General features: G+C 45.1%; 2 protein-coding genes across 3 annotated transcripts in view; both read right to left on the reverse strand.

The window, feature by feature from the left end:
* The window catches only part of sik2b (salt-inducible kinase 2b), a 43,353-nt gene extending 41,215 nt beyond the window's left edge, over nucleotides 1-2,138 (reverse strand). For both annotated transcript variants that reach the window (XM_076290370.1, XM_076290369.1), the window contains exon 1: nucleotides 1,705-2,138. In XM_076290370.1, coding sequence (XP_076146485.1) covers nucleotides 1,705-1,842 — 138 coding nt within the window. In that variant the 5' untranslated portion in view covers nucleotides 1,843-2,138. The remainder of the gene's footprint in view (nucleotides 1-1,704) is intronic.
* A 1,437-nt stretch (nucleotides 2,139-3,575) lies between these two features.
* The window catches only part of laynb (layilin b), a 13,775-nt gene continuing 4,850 nt past the window's right edge, over nucleotides 3,576-12,500 (reverse strand). Inside the window, exons 3-7 of the mRNA XM_076290372.1 lie at nucleotides 11,825-11,970; nucleotides 11,369-11,419; nucleotides 9,910-9,996; nucleotides 5,833-5,941; nucleotides 3,576-4,970 (exon numbers count right to left, since the gene is read on the reverse strand). Coding sequence (XP_076146487.1) covers nucleotides 4,625-4,970; nucleotides 5,833-5,941; nucleotides 9,910-9,996; nucleotides 11,369-11,419; nucleotides 11,825-11,970 — 739 coding nt within the window. The 3' untranslated portion in view covers nucleotides 3,576-4,624. The remainder of the gene's footprint in view (nucleotides 4,971-5,832; nucleotides 5,942-9,909; nucleotides 9,997-11,368; nucleotides 11,420-11,824; nucleotides 11,971-12,500) is intronic.

Raw genomic sequence — 12,500 nt, forward strand, 5'->3', positions numbered from 1 at the left:
TCTCGTTTATTTAATCTGTTTATTCTTCTCTTATCAAACGCACTAATGAAGGGGGTAGAGTCTTTCTGTGTAACCAGCAGCAGGCGCAGTGCTCTGCTTCTCCAACTATCCCACGCTCTGGGTTTCAGTCGGCACATTAAACTGCAGACTAGACTACAACTCACTGCAAAACACACTTACAGCTCACTGCAGACTAGACTACAACTCACTGCAAAACACACTTATACACGTTTCAGGCTGATACTTCTGCATGAACGTAAGACTTCAGTAATAAAATGCTGACAGCATATTGATAATTAATTGTAAAAATAAACCATACGATATCTTGTCATATCAATATTTTGTCCCAGAGACACGTTTAGTCAGACACCAAACTACATATGCAGTCAGATACCAAATTACAATACACATTCAGTCAGAGACACCAAACTACACGTTCAAATTTTGCGTGATCTCTGTGTGAAAAGGGCTAGAGACACACCAAACGTCCATTTGCCTCAACCCCTTCAGCCTTGTCATACACTGTATGAGCAGCTCAGGACTGCCTGGCACAATAAGCACATACTGTCCGAACATCAAAGGGAACACAGCACGCTCCTCACACACACACACACACACACACACACACTCCACCTGTGGCAGCTGCAGACCTGTTGCCTTTACCCCCTGACTGAGCGTTCTACTCAAACAAACATGGTGCAGAATCTCTCCCAACACCAACCCTCCCCCCGGACATCTGCACTGATGCACTGAATCTGGCCCGACTTCAAACACTTGCTGGCCCCATGCTCAGCCCAGCACAGCAGCTCCTCGTGGCTCTCACACTCACACTGATGACCCCAGGAGTGTGTGTGTGTGTGTGTGTGTGTGTGTGTGTGTGTGTGTGTGTGTGTGTGTGTGTGTGTGTGTGTGTGTATGTATGTGACTACAGCGACACACTTCAGCTTTGCAAGCACACACACAAACACACACAAGTACAAACAGACGCAGACGCAGACACACACACACACAAAACACACTCATATGGCTTCTCTTCATGCATCACACACACATACACACACAAACACACACACACACACACACACACACAGCATGTGTTGTATGAGCTGTGTGAGGCACCCTGCACTAACAATGACAAGATTAGGTGTTTGGACACACAAATACGTCTTCTTGCGCAATGCATGTCAAGCTCCGTTACCCACAATGGAATGGACGCACACACTGTCACACAGAGACACACACTTACGCACACTAATCTCAAACTATATATCAGATCACAGAGTTATGTAATCATTTCTGTGTCTGACAAGTATGGCCTACATTTACAGCTACAAATGTGCATGAGGCATTTGAAAGTCTAAGTAGGCTACCTATGAAACAGTTATGATACTAAAAACTTAACGAACTCCAGCATGAAAAACTACTTATTAAAGTTGCATCACAGCCGATTCCGTCTGTGTTACTAATAGTTGCCTCTGCAGCACATGGAGATGGGTCTCCTTGGACACCATGCGAACTTTACTGGGGCGACTGGAACCAGGCAGCCTTTTCTGACCCGTTTGAGGCGTGCATGCGAGTTTGAGGAGCGCAAACATGCCGTGCACTTTGGAATACGTAACGTGCCTTAAACTAGATACGGACTGTTTGTCAGAAGGCACATCATGGGTAATGTCAATAGTTCTGCATTTCTTTAGCTTTTCTCACCTCCGTCTTAGTAATGCGATGTCTGGCCAGCTTCACGACAGCGAAATTCCCCTTTCCCAACGTACGCTCGATGTCGTAGAAGCCAACTCGCACAGGACCCCGAAGCATCGGCTTTTGGACACAGTCAGCCATGACCATGCTGTTCTGAATGCGAGGCTTGGCCAGATGAGATAGGGACCTGCGACTCGCGCCTCCAGATAAGGCGGCGGACGGGGGGAAACAAACCGCCCGCTAGAATGTGTCTATTGAAAATAGACAAAGTAAAATTCCCGATCGGCAGGCCAGCTTGGTTGTTGGCAGCCCTCCACAGTCCGACAAAAAAGAATCAGTACGTTTAGGAGTTTAGGTGGTGTGTCACGGCTCCCTTTTCCAATACAATAGAGCTATAATATTTCAGCTCTATTAGCGAGAGTACACGAGTTGACTTGCAGGAGGCATCATGTTCTCTGACTGACGTGCATTGACGTCAGAGGCTCTGGAGGTATTTGTAGAGGGGGCGGGACAGGAGGGGGGGCCTTTGAAGCACTTCCACACTTCAGTGCCAATTCGTTACCAAGACGACCAGACCCACCTCTTACGTCAGCCACCAGCACTGCTATCCTGAAAACTGTCGTTGTGTTTGCGCGGCCGCGCTGGAGTTGATAGCTAGCTGTGAAGTTTTGCCGACAGCAGGCGTCGTGAAGTCCTTTGTTTCCACGGTTTTCCAAGAACGGGTGGAGGCGGGGGATCCAGTCATATATATTTTCGGAGGGCTAAAACCGGCCTTGATTGAGCGCCTTCTCCTGTGGGAGTTTTGTGCAATGCGTGTCAGTATTTATTAGAAATAAACATGCACATCTTATCACCGATGTTGTCTACTAATTACATATCTTAAACCCCCAGTGACTTTATGCGCTATGCATTTAAATCCCTGTGATCTCCCCGTAGCGTTGGAGTCTTAAAAATATGCACATAATCCCATCTCAGAGTTAAAATGTGGAAATAAGCAACTCCTGTTATTCAATAGCTCTTCATCTTGACAAAATGTAACAGGTTACGATATCTATCAAAATTAGTTGATGGTTGTAGCTTAACGTTGGGTCCTTTTTAAAAAATGTATTTTCGCATATTAGCCTACCTTTGATATGGGCATACCGCGCCAAGCTACAAGTACAGCCGCAAGTTAGTTATATGGACATCAAGCGGCACCGTGTGGTAAAGAATGGTATTGCTGTGGTGAAAGTAGGTTAGAACTTGCATTCTGTCATCATTATGTCATCAGTGTCGCAGGGGAAAATGCCCCCACTGAGTCATGCTTAATAAAGCCCTGTTTTAATGCATGGGGGAATGCATCAGCAACATGCTGTTACACCGACAGGCAGTGTGGAGCTGACGAGTGCATAACAAAGGACTAGGCTATAGCTCTTCATTTATTGCAAAGCACAGAGGAATTGTGTGCATATTTGAGCCATGCTGCTTTCCAGCGCAGATACGCCACACAGATTTGATTTCTCAAGTGGCAGCTCATTGGCGACAAACAGCTATAGACCTGCACGCGATTTGCTCTATATCGGCCAAGCGTTTCGGGTCAACGTCTATCTGTTTAAATGCATGCTGATCTCGGATAGAGCCGTGCCAACGCACCGCTTTTTTTTATCAGCATGGCACGGCAGCACTCAAAGCTCATGGCCAGGTTGATTTGACCTCACCTCTGGGCTAAATACCCCACAGCGCCACCTTCTGGAGAATTCACCTGGAACAGTAGACTCGTCCTTTTTGCATCCTCTGGGTCTAGTAACCTGCTTTCGTAGTGCGTGCTGTGAAAATCCTGTCATGTGCTTCTGTAGAAGGGGCTGGTGTCTGGTGAACTGATGGAAAACTCACAACACAGTCCTACACAGAATCGAGCTTGGTCACTTTAGGCTTTATTTTATATGCAATGCAATAAAAAAATAATTAAGTCAGCAAAGCAAGACAACATCAAGCAATAAAAAGTATTTCATGGAAAAGAATTCCTCTGTTAGCTTCATATTTTTTCAGTAATATACAAATATCATATTAACTTTTACAATACCTTGCAGATCATCACACTGTTTTTGACTACTATAATTCAGGAAATAAAGTATCTTGATAAAGTACCAGCCACTAGATATCAAGCGTAATTGAGTTAAAAGGCAGCACAACTGAAAATAGTGGATTTGATAAGAAACTCTCCATGTTCATGTGCATCGAGCTATGGTCCTACTCTGCACCCGCAGAGTGGCAGCACACACACACACACACACATACACACACACACACCGACACACATACAAACACACACACACACACACACACACACACACACACACAGTTCTTGTTCTCGCTGATGTGGGTTCAGCTGCAAGGCTCCCTAGAGAGACCACACACACACACACACACACACACACACACACGGAGGTAGAACATGGTGAGGGGTTATGGGTCACGGTGTTGCCATGGGTGTGTGTGGTTGGATCGGCCCGATCCAGGACATGGGGCTCCACACAGGAAGAGGACGGCAGGACGTGTGTGTGTGTGTGTGTGTGTGTGTGTAAGGGGTGGTTGCAGGAACATCTCAGCCCTTTTAGCACCCTGACCCTGACGGTTGGGTGTGTGTGTGTGTGCATGTGAGACAGCATTCCCTATCTGTAATATGTGTATGTGTGAGCAGTGTATGTTATGTGAGCATGTGAGAGAGTTCATCTGTGAAGTGTGTGTTTGAGTGTTACTGTGTGTGTGTGTGTGAGTGTGTGTGAGAGAGAGTGTTTGTGTATGTGAGAGATAGAGTGTTCAACATCTCTGAGTTGTGTGTTTGTGTGTGTGTGTTTGTGTGTGTGTGTGTGTGTGTGTGTGTGTGTGTGTGTGTGTGTGTGTGTGTGTGTGTGTGTGTGTGTGTGTGTGTGTGTGTCTGTGTGTGTGTTTAATATCCATAGATCTCATTATCCACCCAGCCTGCCTCCACAGCACTGGGGTTCCTGCAGCTCTCGTAGATGTCGTTGGTGACGAAGCCACTGGCCTGCTCCTTGCTGCTGGGGACATTCTCATAGTCCTCATACTGACCGCTGGATGGGGCACAGGGACGGCGGGCACTCAGTGGTGCCCCCTGAGGGGCAGAGATGTCAAACGAGGGGCTGTTGTGACCAGGGGGGCGCTGGCTGCTCAATGGTGCCCCCTGCTGTGAGAAGAGGATGCCTGCACTGTCACTGCTGCCCACTGTGACCCACTGGCCTGGCTTGGCATAGATGGGCTCCGACGGCTCCTTCCTCCTACCCCACAAACACACACACACACACCCACACACACACACATTTCAAATTCAGCTTAGAACAAAAAATGTGTCATTATAACAGTATGTCACAGTTATGTAAATGTAAAAGTTATGTAAAATACATAATCCATGTATTTACCCACACCCGTTTAGCAGTCATACACTCAGGGGTCTAAACCAACAGCAGCTAACCTGTTCTCTAACTTCATAAGAGTTGGGCCATTAGACCATGAGGTTAACCTGCAAGAACCCTGAACACGTCTGTGCTCCAGGGCACGCGCGCACACACACACACACACTCACACACAACGCACACACACACACACACACACACACACACACACACACACACACACACACACACACACACATACACACACACTCAAAGGCAGAGGTGTTCTCACACCTGAGCTTCAAAGCAGCAGACATGTTATCATAGAGGTCACGTCTGAGCTTTACAGCAGGTGAGTGAGACACCTTATCGCTCCCTGGAGCTCATAATCCCTCCCCCTCTCCTCCACTCGCCTCTGATGCAACAGGACCTCTGCAGCCCTGACACACATTAAACAGTCTTCCTGTCTGACCTCTCTTCCACAGGAAGGTAAGACAGGTTAAATACACTCGTTAAACACACCTCTCTTCCACAGGAAGGTAAGACAGGTTAATCACAATGGTTAAACACACCTCTCTTCCACAGGAAGGTAAGACACACCTGTGGTCCCTGTATCAACTGTTGGCCATGAGCATGTAGCAGAAGGACTTCACCTCTCTTCCACAGGAAGGTAAGACAAGTTAAAAACACCTCTCTTTTCCGCATGAAGGTAAGACAGGTAAAGCACACCTGTTGGTCCCTGTCTCACCTGTTGGCCATGAGCCTGTAGCAGAAGAGGCCAGAGCCCAGCAGTAGCACCAGCAGCAGGAGGGGGATGGTGATGAGCAGGATGTTGAGGGTCGTATCTGTGGAAGACACTGTGGAAACACAACACAACATAAAGATCACTCACTTCCACCGCACACTTATTCAGCACATTCATCACTTATTTAACACACAACACTCACTCACACCTCACTTACACCTCACTTACATCTCATTACACCACACACTGACTCAGGACATTTAACACACAACGCACCTCATACTTAAGCAATAAGTCCCGAGAGGCCATAGGTTACACTGATTTTACAACAGCTAAGGGGCGTTGTTAGGCATTCCGCGCTAGCTTAGCTGTTGTAAAATCAGTTGCCAGGCAACATCGAGACGCAGTTACTTTAACTTTTGAATTTTTTTTTTATTGGATTACAGTGTAATGTACAATTTACACATATAGAGATATAAAAGGCAAAGTAGATTACGTTACTTTAACTTAGGGTTTCTCAACGGGGGCGTTCGTACAACCTAGGGGGGCGCTGGGAACGTGAGAGTTTTTTTTTTGTTTTTTTTTTTTAACTTTCATGGTTTTCACATATTTTTGGTGCAAAAATAGGCTACCTGAAATAAATAGGCTATTTTCATTCATGGGTTTCTAACCCCTCTACTGCAGCTACATTTTACTGTTCATCTATGCTCAGTGGTCATACAGTGCAGTTCGTGCCTGCACACGCCCGGACTCATGTCCCCCAGCCCCAGCTATCGTCATCTCTATAGTAACGCCGATAAACATGACCCAAGTTTGCGGCTTAACAGTTCAATAACCAATAAAAATGTACACAATTCACTGTGACGTCTGTGGTAGCGCGCCAACATTTCTTCTACACAATGTCAGCTACGGTTTGGCCCCATTATCTCTTATCTCATCAAAGTTTGGAGATTGGTCGAAACATATCGTCATATTTCATGTAACTGGCACACACTTTCTCCATTATTTAATAATAAAGCACTTTTGATTGGTGGTAGACCTATAGCGGCTCCACAGTGGGAACAGAGGGGGGTGCATTATCCAAAAGACATATTTACTGAGGCTGGCTTGTTACCGTTCTCTGATTTGCAAAACACATTCAGTCTGCCACGTTCCTCTTTTTTCTTTTACCTTCAATTAAGATCAGCACTTAAAGCATATGGTGTTCCCTGGCAAGGACCTCTGCCCACCCATCCAATCAGGCAATTATTTTCTGTACAGTCAAAAACCAAGGGTATGGTGTCTAGGCCTTATCAGTTTCTGGTGATGCCTCACCGCTTTGGCTTCCCTGTAGAAAGGATTTGGGAGCGTGATTGCCCAGATCTGGTTGACGAAATTGATTGGCATGATGTAAGGTCTAACATCACAGAAGTCTCACGCAATCCAGACCACCAGCAGATCCATTACAATTTCGTTTATAGGACTTACCTTACCCCTGTGAAAATGCATCACATGAAAATAATCAATAGTCCTTTATGTACTTTCTGCCCACTAAAAGCTCAAGGTAAATATCTCCATATGATCTGGGATTGCTCTCCTATCCATCAGTTTTGAAACAATATTGCATCCAATCAATCTACCTTGATTAATAACACTGTACCTGTTACTATTAGTGTTTTGATTCTGAACGACCTGTCAGCCTTGAATGTCTCCAAAGTGCTGAAGCGTGCTGTATATGCTGGACTTACAGCTGCTAAGAAAAATGGTTGCAACTTGCTGGAAACCACCTCATGATCTGTCTATACGGACATGGACTCTCCTTTTCTTGGATGTCATCTATATAGAGCTCTCTACAGACACTTGGCAAAATATTGCAGAATCTTCAAAACGGCTGCTGTAGGCCTATGCCAGGGGTCGGCAATTACGTTTGGACCCGGGCCAATTTTTTTTCAGACAATGGCATCGCGGGCCATAGCTTTTGTAATGGGGGGGGGGGGGGGGGGGGGGGTTATAGGCCTACTATTTAAATTATTAATTATTATATTATATTAAAATAAACATCATCTAACTTTTAAAATGCATTTAATTTAATTCCATTAAAAACGTTTATTTGCTTATGTGCGCTGTTTTTATGCCGCCTGCTGCATCTCCTGTCGTCTCTCATGAAACAGGCGACTTGCCTAGCAACTTGCCGTAACTAATGTGTAGGCTACAAATATTATTCTTTTGGATGACGTGTAAATGATTAGCTGAACATTGCTATATGCTAGTTATCGATGCAAAATGTCGTTGTCAAAAGCCTTGAAAAGAAAAATTGATTCAGAATGCAGGACCTACAAAGAAGAATGGAAGCAGAGGTATGTGTTGAGCCTGCCTGCATTTCTTAATGCCAAGCCTATTAATTTAACGAAACATAGGCTATTTTTGACCTTGCCCACTGGAAGAGGGAGACAGGAGACTGTTGTTTTTTTTTTGCACAAGATTACGCGCACTCGCGTGCCAATACCGTTCCGACCTGTGCGTCATGGATAACTGCAAGGATGTTCCACCTGTTTTGTCACTTTAGTAGGACTATCATCTATACCTCAATAAATGTTTTGAAATTGATGGGATTGCTGTAGGCCTTTTTTTCTTTTTAAAAACATGGGGTTAAAAAAAAAATTCATTCAACAGCAAATTAACGTCATCTCGCGGGCCAGATAGAATCAATGGCGGGCCAAAATTGGCCCGCGGGCCACTATTTGCCGACCCCTGGCCTATGCTAATCCTTTCTGCTTTGGTTTGTGCATATCTGATCTGTGTAATATCTGTCCCTCTATAAGTGTATATGTGTTTTTTCTTTTCTTTTTTGTTTTGTCTGTGTGTCTGTGCTTGTCCATTGTTGTGTGCTTGTTTATGTTTTTGATATTGTGGTGTTTTTATGTCTCCCTCATTCCCGTCTTTCTTCTCCATGTGTTTTGTCCTGGGACTCCTTCCTATGTCTTGGGCATATTGTGTGTAATTAGGAATTATAATATGACAATATGATGGTATTTTTATAACCCTGTGTGACATTACCTAATAAAAACATTTGATCACAAAAAAAAAAAAAGTTATGGTAGCGCGGAATGAAATGCGGTCAAGGTGTATGTTTATGCTGCATTTTACAACGGCATCGAACGCGATTCAGCCAATCGGAAGGACGGGAACTTTCAGTTTTAAAAACCTCAGTTACACCACACTTAGGCACACACTGATTCAGGACATTTAACACACAACGCTTACTTACACCTCAGTCACACCTCACACTTATTCAGCACATTCATCACGTATTTAACACACAACACTCACTTACACCACTTACACCTCACTTACACCACACACTGATTCAGAACTTTTAACGCTTACTTACACCTCAGTTTAAAGGAATAAAGGAGTCTACCATGTGAGGAATCTTCTCTACTAAATAAAACATGAATTATTCTGACACCGTCCAGTATGATGTTTGAACTTCAACTTTCCTCTCTTGAGCTGGGCACAACCTTAACATTGATGCAGCATTGTGGGCAGAGTTTCAGTCGATAGACTGGTATTTAACAGACATTTTTTCCCAAAGCGGCTGGTTCAGGAGGAAGTGACATTGAGTTGCTCCACCACATCTGCTATATAGGATAATACAGACAGGCTATCAGCCAGACAATGGGGAGGCAAGCGCTTTCTCGTTCTCAGGGTTTGAAACCTGTGAAGGTCTTGTCTGTCAGAGAAATAACTGGCCTAAAACACACCTCACCCTCAATTAGAAAGACACCTCACCCTCAATTAGAAACACACCTCACCCTTAATTAGAAACACACCTCACATTCAATTAGAAACACACCTCACCCTCTATTAGAAACACACCTCACCCTTAATTAGAAACACACCTCACCCTTAATTAGAAACACACCTCACATTCAATTAGAAACACACCTCACCCTCTATTAGGGTCTGCCTCAGAACTGATCTGATTCATATGTGGCCCTGATGCGGCCCTGATGTGGCTCCGATGTGGCCCTGATGTATAATAAAAGTCAGTGCAAGATTTAAATGGAGTGGAGTTGACTGGAGGGTTTCTATAGTTACCTGATGACTCAGAGACGCCAGCTCTCACATCCCTGTCGTCCCCGGTGACGGTGCGTTGATTCGGCGTCACAGAGATAACTGGAGCCTCTAAAAACAGAAACACTCAGGTCAAACTTGGCCACACACACACACACACACACACACACACACACACACACACACACACACACACACACACACACACACACAGCACAGTCGCACAAGCCTGATAACACACTCACACTAACACACATTCACTGATTCACACACTCACACACTGATTCACACAGCTGGAAGAAGCAGCTGCACTTCCCTTTACTGCTCAGCTGGCAGCTTTAGGAAAACTGGGCAAACGTGTGTGTGTGTCGTGGTGGCAGAGGACTTTGTCTGGTGTGTGGCTGGGCAAACGTGGCAAAATGTGTGTGTGTGTGTGTGTGTGTGTGTGTGTGTGTATGTGTGTGTTGAGTTGGCTGAGGACTCTGTCTGGCATGTGGTGTTCTTCTGTGCTTTAAGTCGCTGATAAACGCTCTATCTGATAGAACAGAGCGTGCTCTACCTCCGGAGCCACAGATAAGCAGACGTTAGAAGCGCATTCGTGTAATAATGACCGGGAGAGTGGGCTGCTTGTTGTCTGTTGTTCAGTTGAGTGCGTGGCGGAACGCCATCCATTCACGGCCTTCTCATGCATGAACTAAGTAAGGGATAAGTAAGGGGTCTTGCTTCGCCCTGAAGGGAATTATTTTCCCAATAATGACCGGCGTTCTATACATTATCCCGCTTATTATACGGCTACTTGCCAAAACGAAAAAATAAACTCCACCATATGTCTCTTTACATTTATGTGTTACCGTTTCGTTGTGGCTTTTGCTGAGAAACAAATAGTTCGCAAAACACACACTGAACTTCAATCAAACGTTCTTTAGAACACAGCTGATAGACCGTCTGCCTTCACTTTTGAATGAAAATCCATTGCCATTGACAGCGGTCATTATTCAGAGGTCCTTAGACGAAAATAATGTCCGGTAGAACTTTGGGAAATCCCATTCAAGTCAATGGAGCGTTCTACTTGCATTGTGAAGAGCCGTATAATAAGCCATGATGTGGCATGTACTGTATGAGCACTGAGCAGATCTACCGATTATTGTGTTTAGAATCTTGCTAATAGCACTCAATCAGAAAATGTGTGTGTGTGTCTGTGTGTGTGTGTGTGTGTGTGTGTGTTTTAAACCCCTACTGGACCAGACACCTTTGTCCTCAGAAGGTGAGTCAGAACAGCAGAGAATGACACAGAGGAGCACTCGAATGTTGAATGTTGTTTGAAGACAAACATTAACATATTTTATAACACATAGATGTGCCTCTGAAGCTGATGGACAAACATTCACATGTTTTAGAACACGTAGAAGTGCCTCTGAAGCTGAGGGACAAACATTCACATGTTTTATAACATAGAGTGCAGGACGGTTATGCATTACCATACCTGGGTTGACCGGTGAGGGGGCCGGAGTGATGATGACCTCATATTTCTTTTCTGAGAGAGAGAGGGGAAGAGAGACAGTTAACACACACACACACACACACACACACACACATACAAACACACACACACACACACACACACACACACACACACACACACACACACACACAATCACATGGCTAGAGATGTGTCAGCATCATGCTGCTGACTGGTGAATATGCCTAATATACTTGTGACACACACTTGGTCTGTGTGTGTGTGTGAGTGTGAGTGTGTGAGTGTGTGTGTGTATGTGTATGTGTGTGTGTGTGTGTGTGTGTGTGTGTGTGTGTGTGTGTGTGTGTGTGTGTGTGTGTGTGTGTGTGTGTGTGAGAGAGAGAGAGAGAGGAAGAGAGATAGTCTGTGTGTGTCTATGTGTGTATGGTGTGTGTGTGTGTGTGTGTGCCCCCAGCTTACCGTCTGAGTATTTGCATATGAAGTTGTGTCTGAGGTTGCAGCTGATGTCGTTCCACTTGTAGTTGACCCCGCCCACCTGAGAGGGGCGCTGGTGCAGCACCACACACATCTCACGCCCACATGAGGGCTCGTCCCATTGCCAGTTCCTACACACGCACACACACACACACGCACGCACAAACACACGCACACACACACACACAAATGCACACATGCATGACATGGGTGTCAGAATCCATACCAACTTCCTGCCTGTGATCTAAGAAACAACTACTCTCTCTCCCTCTCTCTCTCCCTCTCTCTCTCCCTCTCTCTCTAGTTCTCCTCACTCTCTTCCCTTCTCTGTATACCTGTCTCTATCCATTTAGTCATTCTCTATATCATCTGCTGGGATGGCAACGTCCAGTTCAGTTCAGTACAGTTCAGTTCAGTTCAGTTCAGTACAGTACAGTACAGTACAGTACAGTACAGTACAGTACAGTACAGTTCAGTACAGTACAGTACAGTTCAGTACAGTACAGTTCAGTACAGTACAGTACAGTACAGTTCAGTACAGTACAGTACAGTACAGTTCAGTTCAGTACAGTATAGTACAGTACAGTACAGTTCAGTAGTTTGATTCATATATACAACAAACAGGTGCAAGACAAGACAAATCCACTCCACTCAGAACACA

The sequence above is a fragment of the Alosa pseudoharengus genome, unplaced genomic scaffold (genome assembly GCF_046254945.1).
Source record: "Alosa pseudoharengus isolate Yale_2024_CS ecotype anadromous, Long Island Sound unplaced genomic scaffold, YU_APseudo_1.1 YU_APseudo_1.1_scf_18, whole genome shotgun sequence".
Lineage (NCBI taxonomy): Eukaryota > Metazoa > Chordata > Actinopteri > Clupeiformes > Clupeidae > Alosa > Alosa pseudoharengus.